We start from the raw sequence: 27,875 nt of genomic DNA on the forward strand, positions 1-27,875 counted from the left end.
AGTATGTAATATTTACGCGAATCATATTTACCGACTGGGAAGGTTCAGACATGTTGTTTTTATCGATTAATACGATTATTATTTTTCATATTGGATGGATCTAATTAAACTCTACTCAAATGCAGATTGATATTTGCTATCAGGATTATCTTGATCATTTGCATATTTTTGATTAAACATTGTTATTTTCCCTTAGTTACGGTAACAAGCTGGCTATAAAATATGCTGTTGGTTCAGTTATTACATACATGGCGTTGGCAATCCTGGTTTATAGTATATAACAGTCACGCGGCTAGACAACTTGTATGGAGAGGCTATAAAATATTAAATAAGGTTATAGGTTACGGCAGGAATTGATTTACCGTTTTCACCCCACATACTCCGTAAATCACTTGCCATAAAGAGTCCATTAGGCATTATTACATGATACTTTTAAACACTTCTGATGTCCGTGTATAAAATTATTATTCTAGTTACAATTACAGAGAGCGTGTATTACAATATTGGATCGTTATTGTTATTATAGGCCGACTGTTGTAACAGAGAAAATTACATAGCTTATTATGGCAATACGCAATAATCCAATTACTTTCATATTGGTAATTATGCAACTTATTGGATAAATACACATAACGCAATAATCACAACGAGTGATATAATAGATGTAATTACGTTACCTCTTACGTAAATGAGTATTAACGCAATGATCATGCAAGGGCTATAATATAGGTAAATGTATATTTATATTAATCCGCTATGTTGTAACAGAAATAATTAAAAAACTTGTTGGGAAAATGTATGATTAATGCATTAATCATCCGATTGTTGTTTCAGAAGTAATGTAATACATTTTTAGATACATGTCTTATTATCACATTTATTACTCAAAATGCTATAATAAAAGTAATTACGTAACTTGTTAGATAAACATAAATGAAAGCATAATTACGCGTATTAGGTGCATATATACTAACACAATAAACTACGCGAGTGCTATACTACAGTTAATTATATAACTCGTTAGCTAAATGTGTGATTATCACATTAATTAAGAAAGAACTAAAATAAAAGTAACTACATAACTACTTATGTAAATGTATGTTTGTGCACAGATTTAATGAAAACGCTCCGTATTTTAATTGGAAGGCAAAAAAATTATAATGTGGTAATGGTAATTTCTTTGTAATGTAAGTTATCCTGTTTTTAGTGGACATTTATCAATAATAATTTGTACTATTTTAAAATCACAGTTAGATACTTTTCAAACGGTGCCGGTATCAGGTTTCTCGCATTTACGGAAATTTAAAATATTAAAATTCATAATCTTAATAAGTGTCACGCTAAATTTTAGCGTTACTTAAAAATAAGCCATGTTTGAAAAAAAAGAAACAACCACAGTATAAAACAATTTCATACTAATTTGCCGCAAATTTGAGGACAAACTTAAACCTAACTATAATATATTACAAAGTATGAGTATGTTATCGATATGTAAGGTCCGGGTCGGTACATAAAGCAACGCTATAACAGGTTCGGCGGGATAAGGTCCGGCTCTAACGCCAACTTTATGGATTTCCACCCTCAATGGCAGCCCTGTGGTGAAGGCGAGTTTACAGTCAGTGGACCGAGAATATTGCGTCATTGTTGTTGGACAATAAATTGGTGGACGGACGCATTCTATCGTCTTGACAACAGAGTCTGTATTGTTTAGGAAGCATTTTATCGTCTTGACTGCAAAGTTCATATTGTTTAGGACGCATTCTATCGTCTTGACAGTAGGGTCATATTGTTTAGGACGCATTATATCGTTTTGACCGTAAAGTAATTATATATTGTTTAGGACGCATTATATCGTCTTGACCGTAGAGTCTATATTGTTTAGGACGCATTCTATCGTCTTGATCGTAGAGTCTGTATTGTTTAGGACGCATTATATCGTCTTGACCGTAGAGTCTATATTGTTTAAGGACGCATTCTATCGTCTTGATCGTAGTCTATATTGTTTAGGACGCATTATATCGTCTTGACCGTATATTGTTTAGGACGCATTCTATCGTCTTGATTATCTATATTGTTTAGGACGCATTATATCGTCTTGACCACAGAGTCTATATTGTTTAGGACACATTCTATCGTCTTGATCTCAGAGTCTAGATTGTTTATGACGCATTATATCGTCTTGACCACAGAGTCTATATTGTTTAGGACGCATTCTATCGTCTTGACCATAGAGTCTATATTGTTTATTAGACGCATTCTATCGTCTTGACCATAGAGTCTATATTGTTTAGGACACATTCTATCGTCTTGACCAAAGAGTGTATATTGTTTAGTAGCAATTCTCTTGCAAACAGAAGCGAGTACGGAGTATGATTCAGGCTTGTGGGTAAACTTTATCAATAATTGTTTTAATATGAGAGGCACAATAATTTTAGATCACGTAATGAATTTCAAACAAGCATTTCCTGACTGGTTACAAAATTAACACCCCATACCATATTATTAATTATCCAACACATGCTGTTAAATTACAATTTGAAAACAAATACTAGTAAAGTTAGTTTTTCAATAGATTGGACATTGATCTCCTCCATAAATGAAACACCTGATATCATCAAATAAATTTATCATACTGAGGACAATAAGAATTTTCTTCTTAAACAAAATCATATATAAATGATTGTAAAGTGATAATATGTTTTTCAAAATAAAATTCACTCAATAAAAAAAAACAACCTTGTTAACTAAAATTGTTAATAATAATAATAATAACGAAAAAAATCGTACTTATTCAGTTAAAACTTAAAGTATAGAATCCTCTGAAATAATAAAAAAAAAAACATTAAACTGCAAAATGAAATACTTTAGACATCATTTTAAAATATAATTGTTACTCAAGCATCTAACTCACACTAATTTTAAAAATCGTATATCATTTCTTATGGTGTTGTACTAGTATATTTAATTTTACAATTAATAATACGAATTGCCAAGCTCGCTTTCATGACGCGTCTTTGTAAAGAACATTGAGGCACAACACTTTCAAAATTTCACGATTAAAACAAGTCCATTTATTCAGTTAAAAAAAATATTTACTCAACGTATTTACTCAACTAACATTTATCACAATACACGTCTATTACTTTCTTGTTCTCTCGTAGAATATTTGCAAACTAATTTGCATACTCTGCAACAGAGGCTCCAAATATGTAAGTAAAATCCGGAATTTATTCAGAACCAGATAATTTTATCGGGGATTATTATTTTTGAATTGAAAGTTTTACAATATTTAAAGACCGAAAACAACTACATACCGTATTTTACTGAAATAGGAAAGAAGAAGATTTAATAAACTAACTCTTATAGAGATGAGACCCAGCTCACTTGAACATGAAATTACCGGGAGGGGGGGGGGGCAGTGGTAGGAAGAGAGGGATCTGGGTAGAACACAGCCAGGAGCCAGAAGAAATATACATGACAAATTGGGTTTAAATTATATGCAGACAATCGAATCGACTGTTGCCAAGCTTTATAGCTCAGAGATATCCTTATTTCTTAAATTATCGTCACTTAAATCAGAATTGATGGAAAAATTCGTAAATTGAGAAATTTATATGTCAATTCTAGGAGAAATATGGGTTTGTGTGTGACAAGTATTTTGTTCCTTAATTTCCATTGAATTTCAGTAAAGAATATCCAAGTAGAAGGGGTATTTTGGAATTGAAAGTGTCCATTCGAAATTTTAAGAACTGGTGCGATATTTTAGTACGCTTACTATTATATTGGACTGTGTTGTAAAGCTCAGACTCGTAGACCTTCAGGTCATGAATGGTAGGCCGCCAGGGCCGAGGACACTAGACAATGTCCTGGCCAGGCTACCGGCCAGACGTGTCCTGCTCCTGCTCCTGCTGCCCCCGCACGATAACTAATGGCACCCGTGAGGACGCCAGCGCGATATGCTGGCCAGCCATTGTCCGCCTCGTACCCAGTATTGATAGTTCACGACCACACTACGGTAGTGAGTCTCGGGTCCCTACTGTTAGATATTGGTTCTGAGATTGCTGCTGACTTACTACACCACTAGCAGATGTTCATGAGTCCAGCGTTGGTTTAAAACTTTACTACCAAAATAGGTCAACAAATGCTGTTATACGGTTACTGTAAGGCTCATTTCTTGTAAGATTTGTAACAGTACTGTTGACTTCAGTTATATTACGCCTAGCTGCAGTTGCGGTTCTAACTTTAAACTCTAGCTGGAGTATAGAATCAATTGACCATTAAATAGAATAGAAATATATTCTAGAATGTGACGGAGAAAGTGTCTAATTAACATCCCTGCGGAATTCCCAATTTCCACATGTAAGGTTGAAATACTTATTCATGTGTGTTTTTTATTCAGGATATCAGACGTGCCTAGTTTGGCTTAGTTCAGTTTAAACTCAGAATTTGGCATGGGCGTGGGTTGCCAGTAAATATAATAGAAATAGATTTTGGAGTGTGAAGAAAAAAAGGTCTAACTAACATCCCTGCGAAATTCCCAATTTCCACACATGAAGTTTAAATAGTTGTAATCTATACCACTATAGATATCTGGTGTGCCCAGGTTGGCTTAATTCTGTGTAAACTCAGAATTTGGAATGGTGGTGGGTTTCCAGTAAATATAACAGTAATAGATTTTGAAGTGTGGAAAAAGTGGATAACATCGCTGCAAAAAATGTCCAATTTCCGCACGTAGAGTTAAAATGTGTGTAGTGTAAACATTTGTGCGATTCAATCAACTGGTGTGTACATGTTGGCTTGGTGATTGATTATTCGGGCTCCATTCGTTTCGGTTTAGGTTTTGACCATCCACAGTATAAAACATGGCAATACAACCGGATCAATCAATACTTTGGTGGTTCGTAATCCACGTTAATACTCTTCATGCTTTTTTTACAGAATAATAAAAAAACACCCAATAGTATTAATGAAAATTTAGTTAGATAACACACATTATTGTTAACATCGACTCTGAAAAAGAATTATGATGGTTTTCTTTCATGACAATTTTACCAATGGAAAACGCCATTGGCGTGAAAAAAAGACACAAGTAAAAAAAATACAAGGAGCGATTAAATCATTTATACCACTTTTAACCTTTTAGTTCCAACATACCTCTTAGGTTATCAAAACCAAAACTGTACTAAATGCCAGGATCAGTTCAATGCAAATAACAACTGTACTACAACACGTGTGTGATCACTGTACAAATTAATACAGAAGTGCTGAGAAAGATTCAAGTATGTTTAATCCATCACACATACTTTTATACATATGATGTAGTATAGTTGTAAAACTTTTGTTGTGAACTTAAATGACATGACTGACGTTATTAATTCTCAGATTAAATATAAACAATTTCTAAAGTATTACCTCAGATGAAAAAAAATACTAATTCCCCTACTTCCTATATTAAAGTTAAACAATCTAAGGTTGTACATCATTACAATTCCTCCCTCCACAAAATTAGGAATTGTTTTTAAGTTAATGTTAAAAATATTAATACCTTCACATTTCTGAATAAATCATGTGATCTACCCTTCAACCAACCATAGCCAATACCGCAAATATCAATCAGTCCATAACACTCAGTCAAATAGTCCAAAAGTAGGTTGAAAGCAAACCTCAAGTAGCACAAGCACAGACCGCCAGATAAAGTGGCGTTATCCACCAAGTTATGGTACAAGTAGCAGTAAACAGTCTCTGGTGGTAATAAAGTAAGTTTTGATTTATAGCGTGCTAAAGGAAACATGGCGAAGTCGTTCATCACCACACAAGTCTCTAATATTCACTCCCAGTAGTTCCTTTGGTAATGAACAAAATTTTCCAATTGTAGAATAAAAGAGCAGGGAATATAGTAGTAAATCATGAATCGCCTTATGATAAAACAATGTATTCGTAGATTGCAGGATAATAAAGTAATCACGTGTATATAAATATAAAAAAACAACAATTATCTATATGATTTTCTTTGCAATCAATATATTGGATAACCATCGGATATCTAAACTAACAGTCACGACCATTCTTGGTAGATTAACTTGTAACAGAGACGCAGTCGCAAGAGGTGATGTAGTAATGAAGTGCATAAATAAAAAATATCTAAAAGATTTTCCTAATTGACTGAGTAGCAGCGAAGGCTAGCACTCGATGGGTTGGAACAAGTTTCTCTCCCTCTCTCCTTCTCTCTCCTCTCTGCTTCTATCTCCTTTCTCCTCTCTCTCTCCCCCTCTCTCTCTCTCCATGTTTAATCATCTCTCCCTATTTCCTTCTCTCCTCTCTCCTCTCTGCTTCTCTATCCTTTCTCCTCTCTCTTCTCTCTCTCTCCCCCTCTCTCTCCATGCCCCATACTCTCTCCCTCCCCATCCTCTCTCTCCCTCTCTCCTATTCTCTTCTCTCCTTCTCTCCCCTCACTCCTCCATCCCTCCCCCTTCCTCTCCCCCATCCCTCCCGGTCTCCCCTACCCACCTCTCCCACCCACTCTCTCTCTTACTCTCTCTCTTTCTCTCTCTCTCTCTCTCTCTCTCTCTCTCTCGATAACCAATTTATGGAACAAAAACGGTTTGCCGGGTGATGAAACATTTGTTTCCATACGATTATGTGCCTTTCTTTCTGGCAATTATGAGTTGAGCTATAGATTTCAAATGCATTTACATTCGACCTCAGCAAAGCCTGTTAATATGCGACACGTGGTGTGGTCTACTCCTACCTCGCTTTAAGGCAGGTTCAAGTATTATTTTAGTCACCTTACTTACACATATGATCATGAAAGCTGCTCTACTCATACTCTGCTGCTCTACTAAGTTTATTTCCTTAACGTGACCCTAGTATAAGTGAATGAGGGAATATTTTTAATAACGTTCAGTTTAATAACCCTTTGATAGTGATAACGCTCCGTAACCTCTATGCTTTTTAACGTTAGCGCGTCCACTTAACGTCAACCACGTTGGGGGTTTAAGAGATATTGTAAATCCATTGTGACATGTGGAATCCTTCCAAGTGAAATAGTTCTAAGCTATAATTCATCTCTTTATTATATTTTGAGGTGTTTTATTAGCATATTATTACGTTTCCTCAATATTCATAATTCTTTTTGCATAAACATTCCTGTGTTTAAAAAAATAGACCTATGTTATCGGAAGTTACAAACTTTGAATAAATCTGTCTCATCCTTTAATAGAATATGTTATTTTAAGAGTATTCCATAGATTCACATGGACTCCATAAAATTTCTGTAAGTGTTTTGCCTGTTTTTGCTAGTTTTGATTCCCCAGACATAAACTCATGACTCCAACACTGTAGAACATGTTTTATATATATATATATATATATATATATATATATATATATATATATTTTATTATTTAATATGTCTTATACAGTTAATGTAGGCTGAAATGTCGTAATTTATGACTAAGAATGCTTCATATGTTAACAGAGCGTGGAGCCTTCTATAATTTCAGCAGACACCCTTATTCAATAAAGAGTTTCAAAATTCTCATTAGTGCACACAATCTACGTCTAATTTAAACTTTATCAATCTAGTTTTTGGAGTATTTCAGCAATATTCAACGACTTTATTCGTTTACTTTTTGATATCTATTAAATTTTTAGATGACAGCCGTTTAGGGTAACGAAATAGACAGTTTCTATTATTCATCTTGTAGCAGAACTGAAAAGGTTTTAGAGTTTTGGAGTTTATAGCTAAATATTGTAACAATATGAGTGATTATGATAATTAACTAACACAATTCAAAGAAACTTGTATTTAATATACACAATGAGATTTTGGCCATAACTAAGAATCTTAGAAAGGTGATATTGAGTGTTATTTTTTGAAAGAATTCACATAACCACCTCAATGTAAACCATTCAATTAAAATGTCTAAAATTGTAGATTTATAATTAATACACGTTTTTTGTCACTACCGAGTTGCAAAATAAATAGTCTAATTACACCGTTTGACAATCCTAGATGTTAAAAAACCACATCCGAGCTTAATTATAATAAGCTGTGTCATATATCTTGTTAAAAATGTGAGTTCCCAAATAAAACAGTATTACATTAATATGCAAGCTCATTAAAAGAGTCGTAATTAAAACATCATATTGCGACTAATTTGCCTGTAAAACGGATACACGTTCAGTTTAGTGCTTACATATGAAAACCATAAATAACATTACCAAACTTTCATTGGGCGGAAGGGATATATCTTTTGTATGGTTGAAATATAACATGCCTTTGTAATTTTTTATTTTTTTAATCTAATATTTTATTTTCTACATCGATTGCTGTTTACAGCTAACATGGATTTGCGTTCGTGTTGACTTTTTCTTTTAATATTTTATTTACGAAATGTTGTAATTTTTTTGTCAGGCAACTCTTAGTGCTATATTTCAAATATAAGTTTTTGGTAAATAAATAAAATAAATTATACACTTGTGTTTAATGCTTCGTTTTAATGTATTTATTTTGTTTTTACTAGGGTTTAAAACAAAAATAATGTATGATTTGAAATTTAGACTTTATATTTCGGTTTTACTCTGACTACTGGAGGAAATTTGCTTTTATTTCAACTTTATAATTTTTAATTTACAAAATAATGATATTCCGCGGTTTAGTGACAACTTGTCTCGTTACAAAACGTGGCATTGTATTAAAAACAGCTTTAAAAATGGAAATGAGAAAGTTTGAAAATTTTGTTAAAAAAATTTTCCATACACTCTCTAAGACTTTTACATGGACTTCAAACACACCTTATGCATGTTTTTTAATGATAGTTAAGCTTTTAAAATTCCCAAAGAAACCTACATTTTATACCACTGTTAGCTACAAAGAAAGCTTCAGAAGGTGTATTATCCAACAAGGTGTTACATCTCTTGTTTCCCTCCTGAGGTGTTGGCGACAGTGTGTCGTTACTGAGCCCGTATCACCCCTTTGTTACAGGATATGAACTGGATCTACTACTCAAAGGAACGTATTACATTTTGTCTGAGTCTTGTCAAAGGATGCACGGAACTAAGTCTGCATTTCTGTTTCAGAGTCAAGATGCTGCACTAAGGTCACAGGATCATGTCGGTACGCCTGTGAAAAGGTAAACTTTATGCAAGTTTTCATCGAAAAAAAGTTTATGTTACCTATACAGTTATCAATTAAATGGCCTATTATTACATTTCCTCAATATTCATATTTCTTTTTGCATACGCATTCATGCAATTAATTATGTAACCTATGTTAACGGAAGTTACAAACTTTGAATGAAAATCTGTCTAATAGTTAGAATATGTTATTTTAAGAGTATTCCATAGATTGAATGGGATATTCAAGTTGTAAATATTTTTAAAGTACCGAATACATTACAACATGAAACTTTCGGTTACATATTTTCTGACATTAACGAATTCACAAAAGTAGCCTCTGAAATAGGACATAAAGAAAGTAAAAAACTAAATAATATAAAATCAAACATTTGTATTGTGGAGCTTCACTTGTACAAACTAAAGCTAATTGAGACAAATGATTAAAAAAGCTGTGTAAAAGTATTTGTTTCTCCATTATTATTACAACTGAATTTAAACAAATCGGATAACGGATACAATTGTAACTTGACTTTTCACGAGTAGAAAAATTAACGTTTTGAAGCAGTTGCTACTGCTTAGAATATGAAAGGTTATTGTACTTTATATTGAAATTTGCAATGTATTATGTGCCAAGTTTGTGAGTATATTTAGAACGAAAATAACGGATTTCTGGGACGGGATACTAATACATTACCGCTCTAACTTTGTTTACAAGAGCGTGACCATTAACTTAAACGAATTCCTGAGAATAATTGAATACATTCTTTTGCTCCGGAATTCTAGTAAATTTGATCAACTGTGTTGGAGATGAGGAGTGGGGAAAACTTTAAACCGCGTTTTTCGCTGAAGTGGTTGAATAGTGTGATTGTTTTATTCTGTAAATGGGTATATCATGCATTTGACTTTGAACATACACAAAGTCATCGCGGTTTTTGCTGACTTAAAATTGAAATCAAATGAGAACGAATCAAACCATTTCATTTCTATGAAAAAAAGTAAACACTCAAACGGCGTTATTTACTCATTGAAATCCGACCTTTGCCGCAAAGGGAAAATTAATCTCTGTATAAGTGGGATCGAGGTAAATTTTATGCTTCACTCTGATTGGAATGTTTTCAGGAAAGGTAAACGTTGGATAAACTATTTACTGGAGTATATCAACTGTAAATATTAGTGTTCCCTTTCTTTCTCTCTGCGGAACCCAATATTTTGTTGAAGTTGTTCCAGAAACGGATATTTAAGATACGTTTTCCGCAGATAAAGCGACGGGTAGTCAGATCACGTTTGCGGGTAGTAGCAGTGAATAGCACGTGGGCCGACATTGAATACTCAAGCAGTGGCACGGGACACCAACCCCTCTTGTAGCAATATCACCGCGACCAGCTGCTGGGGTTGGACGTGCTTCGGCCAGCCATAATATTGCCAGCGTACGCGATCATAGAATCCTTCTTTTGCAGGATAAACTTCGTGTTTTTCTTAAAGTCGAGTGGAGGTCTATAAGCAAAACATGTTCACCGCTATTTTTATCACAGATATTACTTACTATAGAGACTCACTTATTGATATAAATTTATATGGGTACATAAAGAAATACAAAATAATGTGAAAATCACTTATACTGTAGATTATATCATTGAGAGGTCACAATAATTAAAATAAACCATTAAAACGAATCATTGGTTCGTCAGGTCACAATTGAGTGCACTACGGTGTTTCTGACTCGATCTCTAAGCACGGCGGAGCAACCGAGTCTTCTACTCATAACTTAGTATGGCTGCAGTATAATAAGAGGCCACCACCACAATAGAATCATACTATATCCTTAAAAACAGTAAAAAGTAACTAAATGTTAAACTGTTTTGTTTGTTACATTTTATGGATACACAACATAGATAGTTTTTGTATAACATAATTCTTGTCAACATTTTTGTTTCTATAGTTTAGGTAATCATATTTAATATGATTCTATTGTGGTGGTGGCCTCTTATTATACTGCAGCCCTTAGTTTACTACACATGACAATGCGACGGTCATTTCGCCTAGATTACACAGTATTTTGTAGTCTATGTGTTTCTGATGTCGAAACGATGGAAAGGTTAGTTTTGAGCTTCGTCGTGGCCGACTTTCTTTGGATCTCTTCAGACGAACATGACTCCAGATTGGAGTTTCCTGAGCACCATTGAAATACTGTATGTCTATCATTTAGTAGGCTACCACAATTATACTTTTGTTTTTTTAGTTGGGCGGGGGATTTTTGTTCTGAGTAATTGATTGTAAGTAAGACACTTTAAGAATGAAAGCTTTAGACTTGAAATTACTTCAAATTACTTGAAGAAAGTCAGCGGTACCTGTCACGTGACATGATATCCTACTTCAAATATTGCTAGTTGAAGTAAAATTATTTCACTCTCAGTTGTAGGCACGAGTTAACGGATATCATTAACAATTAAAATCAAGAGGACAGTTATTTCCCTAAAGCCTATTGTAACTAAGAGTTACTTTGAGCGTACAACGCGCCACGTTGAGACTTAATTAAAAGCCAAACTTCTCTGACAAATAAGAAAGTTGCTTTGTTCCGAGAGAAGTGCAAGGATTTGATATTATCGAAGTTTCTCGAGTTTCAGACGAATGAATTGTTTGAAGTAACGGCACACAAAAAGTACGTAAAAACGTTGAGAACTTCCTATTAAAATGGCCTCATTCATCACCTGCATAGAGTGGAGCTCCAGAATTAATGTAGTTGGATTTGGATTTGGCTTCGGTTCAACTTCTACATGTAAAAATGTCCTTTTTCAAAACTTTGACGATAAAAATGCTTTATCTTCAATGACCTTTAACATTAATTACTGCTGACACCATTATTAGTAATTTACAATACTAATACTCTAATAATATAAACGTATTTATAGTTGCATTTTTTAATGATACAAACACAAAAAGCATTTAAGTTAATTTATTACATTTAGTTCACCAAAATAAATGTTAATTATGTTTTTCATGTTCAAGCAGACTAGTAAAAATTAAAATCAAAGAATGACATGATAACTATTTTTACTAGGTGGCTGAGTGTATAAAGTCCAAGAAATTTGTTATAAAGTGCAAAATTCCAAAATAATTACTATTGTGATAATTTAATGTTAATTATAATTCATAATTAATAATGTTAGTTGGTCTTGTATCAGATTTAAAGTAGTGGGGTTAAGCGCTTCCAATCTAAAACGTGTGTAGTGTTTACATTTGATTTAGTCTTTGACTTAATAAACTATGCTAATAGGAAATATATTATTTTATAAAAAGGTATTATATTTAACTTCATTAAACTGATGTTTTTATAACTCATACTATAATAAAAATAGATTCGCAGAAATATCACCCTAATTCTAACTAATAGGTATGTACTTAATGTGTAATTATCTTTAAGATTATTGTAAAAGAAAGAAGTGGTTAGTTAAAAAATAATACGTTGTTTTACAAACGACAGGATTCGCAAATTGATATATATATATATATCTCAATATTGATATATATATATATATATATATATATATATATATATATATATATATATATTTGTTCGGCACCAAAATGGGGAAGGTATTGACTTATTTAGGTATTTAACAGCCGTTTAAGTCTATTTAACCTATTTTAAGAAGTGATTCTTTTCTAACGATATCATTAACTACAATTAGATCAACGGAGAAACTTTTTTATGTGACGATCTTTTAAAGAAAAATGAAATCTTTTAATGCTATTCCAAAATGGAAATAACGTTGTAAACGGATCATTAGTTACCTTTAATTGTAGGTTGTCCAATTTGATTTTGAAGGTAAAACGTTTTGTAAAAAATAGTTAATATAAAAACTGTTGTACGTATTAATTGGTTGGTGTTAATCTTGTGTAATCATTATCCTCTGTATTTACTTATGCATACATAGAACGCTTGACATATGAATGGTCATGATTTATTACGGAAACAGGAAATTTAATGTGCCCGGAAAAAATTGTTTTTTGTTTACTCTTACATGGAGAAAAACATACTTACATATACACGGGAGTAAAGAAAAATATGCTATTCATATATTCGAGAGAGAGAAAAAAGCACAAAGAGAGAAAAATGGTCTTCGGACAGGTGTACATGCCACACATATCGGCTAATTACTGCAGCTTTGCTTTGAACTTCTCATTAACAGTACGGGAATACAATGCGCGAAGGTGAATATTTTTCTGTCTGTAATTACGAACTGTAAATAAAATAAATACTTAAACCACTTTAATAACGGTCCTTATATTAAAACAACAATAAAAAAATTCATTATTTTTATCTATCAGTGTAAAATTAGGGTAAGAATGCAATTAGGTAGATTGACGACAGGCTGACAAAATTTCAAATTTCTGTTTTGATCTAAATTATGCGATTGTAAATACATCATAAGTTCGAAATGTTTACCATAAATATTGATGTCCATAAATAATAGTGGATCAAATATCCCAGATTTTTCGATCTGTATTTGTCCAGATCACAGTTTTACAGCACTGTATATCGGGGCTTCGGACTTTGACATCTTTATATGTTACAAAAATAGAAGACCACTTCAAGAACGTAGTATGTCCTGTTATTCAAGCGTTAAAACTGAATATGTAGTGTAGACCAATGCATACCCACATATGTGGTAATCAAATCAATATAACGTAGTGATGAAAAAATAACATCACAAAAGTTGTACGTCAATAACATCAAGCATAACAACTGAACGTCAAGCCCACGTCATGAGCATAAATCATACCTATATCTCACAACACAAACGTTCTGCACAACACATGATGTTCACTTCAGGGTAGGTGGCCAAGGCAGTTATCTTAGATTTCGGCACATGAAGAAGACAAAAGATTGAAGTACTCGAAACGATCTATTTTTTTAAAATGTGGACGTGATAAATAACCCAAACCCTGCTACCCTTTTGAGTCATACATAGACAATAATGCATATTTAACACAAAACTCTGTATAGATCGATTCGACTTTGCCAACTTTATATGTTAAAATTATAGAAGACCACATCTAAAGAGCGTAAAATTTCCTCTTATTCAATTGCTTAAACTAAATCTGTAGTTAAAGCTAAAGAATTCACACACACACGTGGTAATCACATTAATATAACGCAATGATGAATTCGCTAAGATCAAAAAATAACATCAGAAAAGCGTGTATGTCAATAAAATTTAGCGTAATACCTGAAAAGCAAACATAGACTCTGAATAAATAAATTCAGTAATATAAAACTATGGTAACCTCGTCCGAAACTGTGATATCTTTCAAATCGTACGTAGTCAGTAATTAATATTTAATACAGAACTCAGAATATATCGATTCTGTAATTTATAACGATGCCAGGTTTCCGAAACTGTGTTATTCAAATCATACATAGACTGTAATTAAAATGTAATACAGAACTCAGAATATATCGATTCTGTAATTTATAACGATGCCAGGTTTCCGAAACTGTGTTATTCAAATCATACATAGACTGTAATTAAAATTTAATATAGAACTCAGAATATATCGATTTTTGTAATATATAACGATGGAAAGTTTCCGAAACTGGTTATCATTCAAATTACGTATAGTTAGTAATTAAAGTTTAATACAGAAGTGAGAATATATCGATTTTGTAATATATAACAATGACAAATCTCCGTAATCGTGTTTTCTTTCAAATAGCCCATTGTACACTGTTAACGTTTAAAAGGCAAAAGATCGACGCATTGAATGTATAACGATGAAAAGGAATGAGGAGGAGTAAATGAGTTGGCAGTGCACTTAAAAAGGACCGAGTTGATAACCTTTACCTTGTGTGAAGGAGTGGGCGTGAGCGGCGTGCGATATCGGACAATGTTACATAGACTCGCGGCAGCCAATTTAAATATCGAGACAATAAGGCCGCTATCTCTACATTGTGCCGATAGCCTTGCTCCTCCTTCAGAACCGGCTTGCAACTGCATTCAAGTGGAGGACAAAAACACATGGCCGATACTTCACTCAGGAGGCTGCAAGGGTTTATTCTGTCTGTAAGTCCGCAGGATATCATCTTGAGAACTATCTCTTATGTGGCTAGTTTAGATACTGTGAAAGCAGTTTACTATGGTTATTTTTACTCGCATCTGAGGTATGGGGTGGTATTTTTGGGAAAATTCGGTGTTATCAAAACAAATTTTCAAAACTCAGAAATATATCATTAGAAACATGTTCAAACTTAAAAAGAGACAATCCTGCAAACCACTTTTTAAAAACCATAACATTCTCACTTTACCATCTCTATATATTCTAGAAATCCTACTACTATTTAAAACTAATAACAACTCTTTTCAAAAAAATCAAGTATTGCACCATCATAACATCAGAAATCAACCCTTACAATACCCCATACACCGATTAAAACTATTCGAGCAGGGTCCTTATTCTTCAGCTCTTAAAATATATAATAAATTACCTCCAAATCTAAAGAAGGAGAGTTCCATAAATGCATTTAAAACTTCCCTAAAATGCTACCTCATTAACCGGGCATACTATTCAGTTGATGCATACTTAAATGAATAAAAGTTGTTTACTAGTCCCTATTATTGAATTTTTAGACCTAGTTTACTAAGCTTTGCATATATGTAACTGTTTCTTGATTAGTTTAGGTTAGTTTATTTTTAACATTGACAATTCATATGTTTATCTTTAGCTATGCTAAAATTTATAAACCTATGTGAAGCTTATAATAAATAAATAAAAATAAATCATCCAGAATGTCCTCCGGTATTTGGCGGAGCCTTATTGAAGCCTGTCAATCAGAGATACATCTCGAGACTAAATTGAGCTACAGTCTTCAAAGGTTTCCATAAAAATTCATTTCTACGTACGCAAGATCAATTTTGATGATAATGAATGTTTGTCACTCATTAAGCCAAAGGTCATTCATTACTCATTATGATTTTGCATGAGACTTCATTTCGACTTACACAGTATCGAGTTAGTTAATGGTGGATGTCTCTCCAAGGGATTTGTCTCCAAAGGAACACTTGGGGAGCGGGTTAAATTAGTCTCCAGCCTGAAATAAAAGTACAATCAAAATATACTAGTATGAACTAAATCTGGATCTATTAGTTAACCTATATAATATAATCACAGTTAGGTTCAATAATTATGTTGGATTTCACAAGAACAAAACTATGTGTGGTGTCTAAAATAAAATATCGTGAAATTTTAATGTCAATTTACTCATACTGGTAACCGAATGTATGTATTCATGAATATTCAGACTTAGAATTATGATATGAATTAATTTGAAATTAAGGTAATGTTATTTTAATAACCTTGTAATTGTCATGCAAATGACTTTTTTGTCCAGCCTTTCATTTAATGCCATTTTATAAATTCTTACAGTATTGATTTCAATGAGACATTAAAAATACGAAACACACCGTCGTTTCACTGAAATAATGGAGAACTTTAAAAATATATTCAGTATTACTAAACATTTTTTTACCTTTAAAAACAAAACTAATATTTTTTTAAACTTTTATATGATCAAAATATGTGTAATATTTAAAAGAGATCTAAACACCCTAAAATTACTATTTACTATGCACCTTCCAACAGCATGACATTTTGGAAATTCACATTCTGAAAAACTTGAGATCTGAGGATTGTGATGAAGATCATATAATTGAAGGCATTTCTTACTTATCTTTAAAACTATAAACACGTGGAAATGAGCATGCAGAAATAAATAGTTTAAACATTAAATCACAGAGCAAATAAAACTAAAGGAGATACTCAACCAATTACTTAACGACTTAACATCATTCAATCCACATGCCAATCTACCTGCATTTTTTTAGAGGTGTCCCACAAGGCTCAGTGCTTGGTAAAGATCTTATCCTTAATGTTTAGCGCTACTCAAGGCTTAGTGCTTGGTAAATCATGAATGTTTAGTGCTACTCAAGGCTCAGTGTTTGGTAAAGATCTTACCATGAATGGTTTTTGCTACTCAAAACTCAGTCTTTGGCAAAGATCTTATCATGAATGATTTGAGTTTATAAATAGTTTATACTACTTTACATGTGACAAAGAATTTGAGTTGATTGCCACAACTGATTGTTCAAAATAACAAATATTTAGCTGGAATTTAAAAGAGCAACATTTAAATGTTTACCTTTACCAGAAGCCGATCTAGAATAAGACAAAAGATTTACGTAAATTCACTTAAAATTGACAACAATTGCAATCTCATTTTGATCAACTTGTAGCAAATTAACCTCAAGATTATTACCATCTAAAGCTTGTACTATATCGAAACTAATTCAATTTCCCTTTATTAAAATAAATTGATAACTTGAATGAGTATTAGATGGTAATAGACAAAAGATGGTAATAACGTCAATATCGATTTTACAAATTTCATTTCTACCTACTTCAACCGACTTGTAGCAAACCTAAACTGTGTTTACTCAAGCGAATACTGAACTTGCGCAACTACTGTCATATAATATGAACAAGGATAAACAATTTTAATCACGAGAACTGTCCCAAGTGCCTGCGACACCTGCATCAGTGGTTGTTGCGGGAGTCGATGTAACCTCTGTTGACACATGACAGTAATATATCGGCAATGCTTAGGATTTAAATATTAATGTCCAACACTGGCCTCCAGTTCTTGCAAACACCTGTCCGAAACCGCTCGAACAGAAAATTTTAGTGTCGGTCAAAAATAGCAATTTCTTGCCAGTGTAATCGTATTTTTACATCGAGGTAAATATACAGGGTGGAAAAAAGTATGGAAACGCTTTCACTAATTTTGTATGGCTTCACTTATACAAATTAAATTTTGTACATCACCACTTGTATTAAGAACCTAGTTTTTGAGACCAGTGGGGACATTTTATCTTTTCAGGGGACGGCCCGTGAGGAGTCGGACGAAAATCTTAAATGTAAGCATAGGCCGAGTTTGGTATCAAATTAAAGGTCTCGTAAAGAGAAACTCATTACCGCAAACCGCACTTAAAAAGGTTGACCCTATCCAGAGTGCGGGCTATCTCAAAAAACCATGTTTTGAGAAAACTGCATTTAAATGTTTACTATTGGATAAAAGCCATTTATTTTGATAATTTATTCACTTATTATATTTTTTATTTTACAAACAGATTTATTTTTTATATTTCCACAGTGTAACTGAGTTTAATTACTTTTATTAACCCTACTACCAGCAGTAATAAAACCCTACATCGGCATGCTGTTTTTTAGCGTCACATAACGGTACAAAGGTTAAATAAAAAAAAAAAAATTTTCTAACCAAATATTAGGGGCCTTTCTAGTTCAGACAAAATAAAACAAAGCAATAATTTACATCAACATAATTCTTTATTAAAATGATACAACCTAAACACATTTTAATGTTAAAATTAGTGTGTGAGAATAGCGTAACTGTTCCCACTGTTCAGTGCTAACTACTTTTCTCTTTACACCTTTTGAGTTAGATTTCAAAAGAAGTTCACCACTCATTTCTTCAGTATCTAACACCAATCTAAATAAAAAACTCAAATACTACTTGTAAGCTATACAAAACAGCAATACAGCAGAAAACACAAACACACAGCCAGCTGATGCCACCATTTGTCTATGCTAGAAGGGCCTCTCGACACATAGACGTTTAAATAGGTTTATCTTGACAACAAAGAGGAATATTTGAATGAGTGAGATGGAGGTTGTACTTAAACACATGGAGAAAAAATATAAGCGATCTCCGCAAAAAGGGCCCATCTCGAGATAGGCCCTTCTAGCAGCTACCGCCTCTTGTAGTATAGTCCATATTTATTTTTAAAAACTTAGATCGAATGTGCTGTAATAATTTTCGATCTCCGTCTGATTCTTTTATATATTTTATTGCGTAAAAACACAGGTGTTTCGGCGACCTTCAAAGTGAACTACATACTAAAATTTTGCATTCATTCAGTATTTTTGATTTTTACATATACAAAAAATTTTACGTTAACCCCAATTGTCATTCATTCGGAAATTTTTCCTCTCTATCTCCAATGTCAGTCTGGCAATCATGTGGTCTCCCAGACGTAAACTCGTCAATTCTGTAGAATGCTTTTGAAATCAACGTAGTTTTTATACAATTTTAAATGCATTGGGCATCGTAACATATTTTATTGAATTGCGTCGTTGGTTAACTAATTGAATTCTTGCCTGAGAAGACAAGCGTCCATAAGCCACCGTTCTGTGTCTCCTAGTTAGATAGTTATCCGTAACTCAAGTTTCATAAGAGTATATATCGTTACCTCTTATAGTATTGCATTTTGTGTTGAAAAAAGACGTCTATAAAATATAGAGGCAGGGTAATGTCAACAGTTTCAGATTTTTTCATGCTAGTCTGCACGGCTCTCTAAGTTGCAGTTTTGCAATTATTTTGAACAACGTATCAGCAAATTTACAACAAAGTTATTTTACTACACACCTACCGGATTCAAAATAATCCATCTTTCTTAAAAAAACTTCAATTGGTAGAATGATAAAGACAATAATTTAAATAGGATAAAAATATTCTTTAAAAAATTATTTTTCCGTGATATCGGAAAGAACTCTTAAACTAGCTTTAATCTACAATGATATTGCACATATTGTTATCTGACGCCTGAGACACGTTTTATATAAATTACCGTATCATTGCAGGTTTGTCAAATCGTTCGGTATGAAGTCAAGTGGAAATAAACACTGGATAACAATCCTTTTACAGGAGACGCCTCGAGGTTCAAATAGCCGGCCGATGATCTTACGGTCCCTGAACACGAGCATACAAACGGGAGCAGAGCTTTTCAATTTACTGCCTGACAACTAACACAGGGCCAGTGATGTACAGGACTTCAAAGGGAACATCAGAGACTTCAGTCTCCAGTCAACAAGAATGTTTTACCGGGAGTGACTACTGATGAGTACATCCTTACTGTAATTGTATCTCAAATTTGTATTTTATAGACAATATTGTATCTGTCTATAAAGTTCATTTGTGTCAATACTGTTGTTTTTCATTTTTAAACAATACTTTCATTAAAAACTGCAATAAACAAGTTTCCATATTATAATAGCCCTGAACTGCGGGTTGATTAATAACAATAACTACAGTACATACCTTCGTCAAACAGTTCAAACTGTAGTCATACACTACTATAGTTTCGACTTTTAATAATTCATCTTCTGGTGTCAGCGTCAATAAATATTAAAAGCGAGAATTATCCATCTGGAGTCGTCATAGTTGACAATTCACGAACACAGTACAAACACAACGAATAAACAAATAATTAGTACGAGAACTATAACATGTGATAGGCCTATCACACGTGAATATTAACATGATAGAACATCGCGGTCGGTAGTTGACAGGCTAATCCTCACTTTTAATATTTGACACCGAAATTAGAAGATGACTTATTAAAAGTCGATAGTATAGTAGTGTATGACTACAGTTGAACTGTTTGACAAAGGTATGTAGTTATTGTTATTAATAAAGTTGTAATATACGTTTTAAATTAAATCCTACTTTGTGTTTAACTAATAGAGTAACTATATATTTTTATAATCTCGTGTTTGCCTTTCCCGAGTAGTTACAATAGCTTGAGATCAATTTTGTCGAAGAACTGCTACTCGTATTTCGAGTTGCTTCATACTTTTTTAAATCTCGATAGTGTATGCCATTCACGATTTCGAACAGTCGTTCTTCGCGTTGCAGTAGTTTCTTCTAAGTCTGCTGTTATGTTTTACCGGTACTCATCATAAGTACTTAATAACGCTCCACATTCTTCTTGTGATTCTTGTAAACATATTTTACTTTCATCTAAGCGAAAACGAGCCTCCTCTTCTAAAAGTTTCTTTTAGCGCTTTCGCTTCTCTTTCTCTAAACCTAGCATACGTTTTGCTGTAGTTTCTTCTTACTTTCTTCACCCATTTTCCGTTTGAATATACGAGTATTTACCGTTAATCAGAGTTTATTAGTATATAAATGCGTTTTGTCATTTTGACGTTTTGAAATTTTAAACATTCCAGGCATTATGACGAAGAAAATTGGAGACAACGTATGTTTATTTGACAGTTTTTAATTTGGCTACAACCATTATTACATGAGAAAGGACTCACACACACAGACACAAAATTAAGTTATGACACAGTAATAGATAATAGCAAATAGTTGCTCCTCCTTCTTTGTTTGAAGGTTATTTTTGACGATGGAAGGATTGTGCAGGAAACAGGATTTTTCCGGACATTTGCCATCGTTCAGTGAAACAAGAAATCAGTAACACTACGTTTCGAGATCTGCAATCTGATCTCTTCTTCAGGTAAAGAACTAACCTAATACATAATTACAAACTAGGTTAAAATAAACAAATCTTACCAAAGCGTTGTGGCACGCCTAAGTCAGGAATCACAACCTACATGTTGTTTGTCAACTTCACTAACTCTATAAACATGCACTTAATAAAAAACTATACAAAACACTAATCATTCAAACTTAACTACGGAATACAGGTCACAATACGTCTTCACTCGTCTACTAACCACCTACGACTGACCAGAGGGACTAGCCAATGGTAATCGTCACGGCTGGCTAAAAACAAATAGTTGCTGCTATAATTAATTGAGTAATCGTTCTAGGTTAAAGAAATGCGATTTTACGGGATTTGTTTTAATATGCAACATTTCAGCTCTAGTAATGAAAATTGGTTCAGTTTAAGCATTCTGTTTTTTTGACAGATACAATTAGACAGATTTTTCGAGCTCAATAGAAGGAATTAAATATCAGATAATAATTTGAAAACGTTTATGCTGAATGACACTGCATGCAAAGTTATTTTATTACAAGATTCGAATATAAATAACAACCATGCACTTTTTAAGGATTAAAGGACGTTTATGGATGACAATGGCCCAAGAGGGTATCGTCTGTCGATGTATCTTCTTTTTTCCTCTTTTGCTGGCATGACGTCACGTCGCTAGACTACTGGGATCACGCGCCGCGTCGTCTGAATATTTATTCCGCTTTCTTATCGGATCAAGAGATCTTCTGAAACAAAAACGGTTTTTGGCGTCAGTTGTGGTTATGCAACAGAATATTGATGAGATGTGGTGTACACGAAGGACACTCGGCACTTGACCCCTGAAGTCAAAATGTGTACAGAATATATTGGAGTTTTCTATGTAAAGAAGACTTGTAACCATGCCATAGAATCAATATTATTTATACTAGCTCACATTAAACTGAGTTCCGAATAAAAGTTAGCTTAGAACGAGATTTTGGGAATTTGGATTTGGACGATTTTTAATGTGAAGTCGACTCGAGCTATCCTCTACTCCAAAGCGAAATATTACAAATCCTTGACGACATGAGATTTATTCTACGTACGTTTGATGACCGTTACTCGTGAATCTGAATCTGTCAAGGAAAGTCCTTTGTGCAAACGTTTGTCATTCGCTCCTCAAACAGTACTAAAATTTTATCAGTTAGCCATTACGATCATTAGCCATTACGATCAGACCAATTTTCATCATCAAAGTTATGGTCAGAAGTTTGCATCATCAACAAATTATAGTTCCCTAATCAATGGACCATTGATTAATAATTGGTACTAAGGACCAATCAACCGTATCAAGAAACAAGACTGCTTCATTCATGTAGCCTCGTTTTCTTTATTATAGTAAAAAATAATAAAATGTGACCTACTGGGCATTAAAACTCAACATAAATACACTTGCAAAAGGTTATCAATGCTGTAAATGTACTATAAATATGAGAAACATTAGTGCAATTCAGTGTACTGATTTTAATACAAAGGCATATTTCCTATTTTAAATCACACAGGCCTACAACATAAATAAATGTATAAATGGTATCAAAATCTAGCTGATGAGCTTAGTCACTTCAATATTAAATTATATTTAAAGCATATTTCCAAAGAAATTCTATCATAATACTTAAATTTACAAAAATAATTACACACGTTAGATAATAATATGACAATAATAGTTGGATTTTAACAATATTAAGAGGTTTCTCTCCTCTCTTACATTATTAAAAACTTAACCCTGTTCACTGGAATTAGAAGTAAATCTTTAAAGCAAGTGCTGTAAGATTCAAGATAATAGTTATTTATTGTTACACAATTTACATATCGTCAATTGTATTCGCTGTATGTATATTACTTTTATTTTATTTGCACAAATCTTAAAAGCTTTTCTTGTAATTGTAGCTAATTTATATTTATTATGTGCATAATTAATTATACTACGTTAAAATTTTCTGTTCGCATTTATTTATTTGTGTTCAAGTTAGCATAACGGACTACGATAGTATTTATTGTTATTCGCCGGCCTGCTATAACCGTATGCAATGAAGTGTTTTTAGGTTAATACCACTCAACCAGTAACTGACTGCTTTAAGTGGGTATATTGGCAGGAATGAGTGGGGTATGAGAGCATATAATGTGTTTGAATGGTGCTTCAATGTAGTGGGTTTGTAAGAAATTTTAAACAACTAATTCTGACGATGCCATACATTTTTAATGTCTACGGCAATAAGGAAATTTCAATTTGAATTAATTAGGTACTATATAGTATTGAAACTGTTCAATAAGCTGAAAATGGTTCGCCGCTTGAGAAAAAAGTAATGAATAAAAATAAAAATTAAATTTTATCAAAATTAAGCTTTCCGAAAAAGGTTAAACTGATTGGATATATTACGCCGCGGGCGCCGCATTAACACGTCTGGAGTAAACATCTCAGCTCGTCATTGCCACCGCCGGAAGGAAACATTATTTCCCCACAGATTACTCGGACGGACTTGGGAGATCTAGACTGTTATTTGCCGGAAACCCCGAGATTGGTAGAACTGGCCAAGTTTATCTTATTATTTTCAAGCTACAAGTCTTGTTCTTGTTATTTTTTTATGTTTACGCAACTGCGTGTAGTCTGAGTATTCCAGGATCACCGGATTAATCACCTATAAGTTTTCACACAAAATATGTAAAGTGTGGGTACACATATAAATCCACAAGATGCAAAGCTCTTGCCAGATTTAGACTCTAGAACGCATAAATAAATTACAATTACACGCAGCGGGTGCTATAAATTACGGACGACACAGGTGACTAACCACACGGGCTGGGAGGGGCCCAGCGCGCGCGCTCGTAAATCCGGTAGCTCTCGGCGTGTGTGGCGGCCAACAACTCGGTGACGACGTTCAAGACTTCTTGGGATAGAGAGGACATTTCTCCATCAAACTTAGCGTGTTACAGAAGTTAACTAATTTTCATCTATCAACATTAAATTCATAATAACAAATCATTTTAGAAAAAAGTAAGTCCCCTTAGGGCGTAATTAATTCAAAACTAGCAACAAATAAATGTAACATATTCGCAAAAAATTTACCTAATCAACAATCGCATATAAAGCTTTAAAATTGCAGGGAACAGTTTTCACCTGTGCAGTTAAAGCTTTTTAGTACTTGATAGAAAAAGTTTTGAGCCTACGATAAATATTGACAATGATTAATACCTTGTCAGTTTTATTGAATCTTCCAATATAGTTTCCCCAAAAACCTTTCTGGGTAATTATGTCAAACCAAATTAATTATTTAAAAACAAACTTCAACTAGTGATGAAAACTTTAAAGCTTTTGATTTGGGTTTTTATTGATATAAACGTTCATAAATGGATTGATTTCCATCTTGTACATAAACCATTCTCTACTTAAATACTTATAAACACTTGAAGAAATGGCATTTTTAACCTTTTGTAATTTTTACTCTTGATTAAAAACATTAGAAAAAGCATCACTGTTTTGGTCTTTGTAGATATCTTCAAGTAATAAAAATCTGAAATTTATTCACAACAGAAGAATTTTGATCGAAAAACTATTAATCAGATGAGCTTAAAGATTTCTTTGGGTACTGATAATAGACTGAGATTTTGAAAAGTTCGATTTTTTACAATAATAAAGCTTTTGGTTGACGATGATCGTTTAAACACAGATAGTATAGTGTGATACAGAGAGAGAGAGAGCTGTCTTTTAGCTACAGGTATGTTACTCAAGTAAATTATGTTGTATAGAAAGAATAATTAGGATCGTTAAATGTACAGTACTACGTTTCGAGGATTTAAATCTACTCTCTTCGTCAGATGTAAAGAACAATTAAAAAACAAACACGTACTTAATAAAAACAGAAGAAAGGGAACTTACAAAAAAATACCCTATACCCTACAACAGCTTGAAGTCCAGACAGGATAAAAAAAGAACCCAGGCGATGTCACTACACAGAAGTTATCATTGCTAACAAATGCCATTGTATCACTAAACGATGGAAAATTTCCTGAACATTTCATTCACAACTAAAGTTACAGACTGTAATGTACTCTAATGTTAGGTCTACTGTAAGTACAGTAAAAAGCAATCAAAACTAGACGTTTGACGACCAATTTCTGGTTAAAGTATACTAAAATCAGTTTGAAAAACAAGTTATCTAGTAATGCTTACTTAACAGTTTAAAGAGTAATTTATAAATGCGATTGTTTTGTAATATACTTATAGTTTGGAAAAAACAACGTGGAAATATACCTTGTATGCATTTACAATAGATTAAGTTAGAGTACTCTTTATTGAGTTTGCTCACTTCACATTGTAAACTGGTTTTGTAAAAAAAGGGCAGTTAGTTTGTAAGAGTTATAAATGATACTGCCCTTAAGTTTAATTATGATTACACTGCCGTTGTGGATTTAAGGATAACACTGAATTTGAATCTTAACGGGAGCAAAACAATTTTATGTATGAAACATTTCATACAAATTGAATTAATCGAATTAATATATATATATATATATATATACTATATATATATATATATATATATATACATACTCTAGGAAAAAATTAATATTGATCTTAATGAAAAAAATTACAAAATGTTGTGGACAAAAATGTATGTTGGTAGTTTTGTAATTACAAATGTTTCTTTCCAATGTCTCATGTTTTAATTATCAAGGTTTATTGTTTTAACACATATTGTAAATTCGTTAAAACAGCGACCAGAAGCTGATGTTTTTAATGACGAGCTCTCGTTTGACTGTTGTGTCCTCTCTCTCTCTCTGCACCAGTCGCTGCCATTGTTAGCTCTTGTGTTGCTGCTGCTCCACTGTTGAAATTTAGTGCATTTGATTTGGAGTTGTTGGTTCTCAGATTTAATTTAGAAAAAAAACTGAATACATGAATTCAGTTCTAAAAAGGAAATAATGTCTAATTCAAAGATTAGATTGTGGATTTAAGGATAAAAACTGAATTTGAGTTCTTAACGGAGCAAAAACAATTATGTATGAAAAATGTAATACAAATTGAATTAATAAAATATAAATAATGTATATATATAATATATATAAATACTTCTGAAAAATCATATTTGATCTTAATGAAAAAAATTACAAAATTTTACGGACAAAAATGTATAGTTGGTAATATTGTAAATAAAAAAAGTGTTGTCTTCCAATGTCTAACGTTTTAAAATTATCAGTCTTAAATTTTTAACACATATTGTAAATTCTTTTGAGGATAAAAATAATCACAGTAGAAAGCACATATGATTCAAGACTTACAAGTTGGATTACAGCTTTGATGCGACCAGAAGCTGGATGTTTAATGACGAGCTCTCGTTGACTGTTGTGTCTCTCTGCACCAGTCGCTGCCATTGTTTAGCTCTTCTCTGTTGCTGCTGCTGCTCAACTGTTATTTCAGCTCTCACGTCTGTCTCTTATCGAGTACATAAATAATGACGTTTACCTGCACGTCACCAACTAGGGGGTTAATGTGCTAGCTTTGGCAAAATCAACCCGTTATCCCTATGTTTGCTCGTTTCTCATTGTCTAGACAAGTTTATTTTTTAATCATCAAAAACGAAGATATTGCAGTTTATAATATTAATGACATTCCTATCTGTAAAGCAATGTATTGAATGCCTTATTTTATCTGGTAAAGTTAGGCATAAGCAGCCCTCTCTAACACAACCTGGATCAAAGGCTTCAGAGGTGACTTCCGAACCACCATCAATGGACTGCTTGCAAGGACAGGACCGCTCAGCAGCCACCGATCTAAGCAACAGCCATGGTCGACGTTGCTTTATTCGGTTATCTCGCGATAACCGCGATGCCTTCTAAGCTATGGTTCATTCCATTTAGTCTTTTCCATTCCTGTAAATGGTTAACGTCATCTGCTACATTGTGTGGTCAAGATGAACACTATTTCAATCATATTTGTTAAAGAGCATCGTAAAATAAAACTGTTTTTTCGAAACCACGGTTTAAGCGATTTTGGTTAAATACTTATACCTTTATTAATTAAATATTTTATAGTTTTGTTGAAAAATTGGACTTATTAGTGCACATTTTTTTACGTAATATTCTGTACTTTTTTCTCTACAAATGTAAACATATATCTTACTAACTCAAGCGTTTATCATATAATACTTCATGTTCGCCAACTAAATCCTTCAATCGTAAGCTTTGTATGAAATGATTCAGTGTTGTACATATGCTGCATCGTACATTAATCCTCAAAAATGGCTGTGTGTATTTTTTTGTATTTGTTTTTTTTTGCAATATTTCGGAAAAGCAATATTTCTTAACTTTACCGATTGAGAATGGGCGATGTAATGGGCAAAAAAAAAAAAAAAAATAACGTTT

At 32.9% G+C, this 27,875-nt stretch overlaps 1 protein-coding gene across 1 annotated transcript in view; it reads left to right on the forward strand.

Annotated features, from left to right (window-relative positions):
* Positions 1-27,875, forward strand: part of LOC124363101 (reversion-inducing cysteine-rich protein with Kazal motifs-like) — a 163,493-nt gene that overhangs the window by 62,787 nt on the left and 72,831 nt on the right. The window contains exon 2 of the mRNA XM_046818220.1: positions 9,082-9,134. Within this exon, the coding sequence (XP_046674176.1) occupies positions 9,082-9,134 (53 nt within the window). The remainder of the gene's footprint in view (positions 1-9,081; positions 9,135-27,875) is intronic.

Source organism: Homalodisca vitripennis, chromosome 5 (assembly GCF_021130785.1).
Source record: "Homalodisca vitripennis isolate AUS2020 chromosome 5, UT_GWSS_2.1, whole genome shotgun sequence".
In the NCBI taxonomy this organism is placed as follows: Eukaryota; Metazoa; Arthropoda; class Insecta; order Hemiptera; family Cicadellidae; genus Homalodisca; species Homalodisca vitripennis.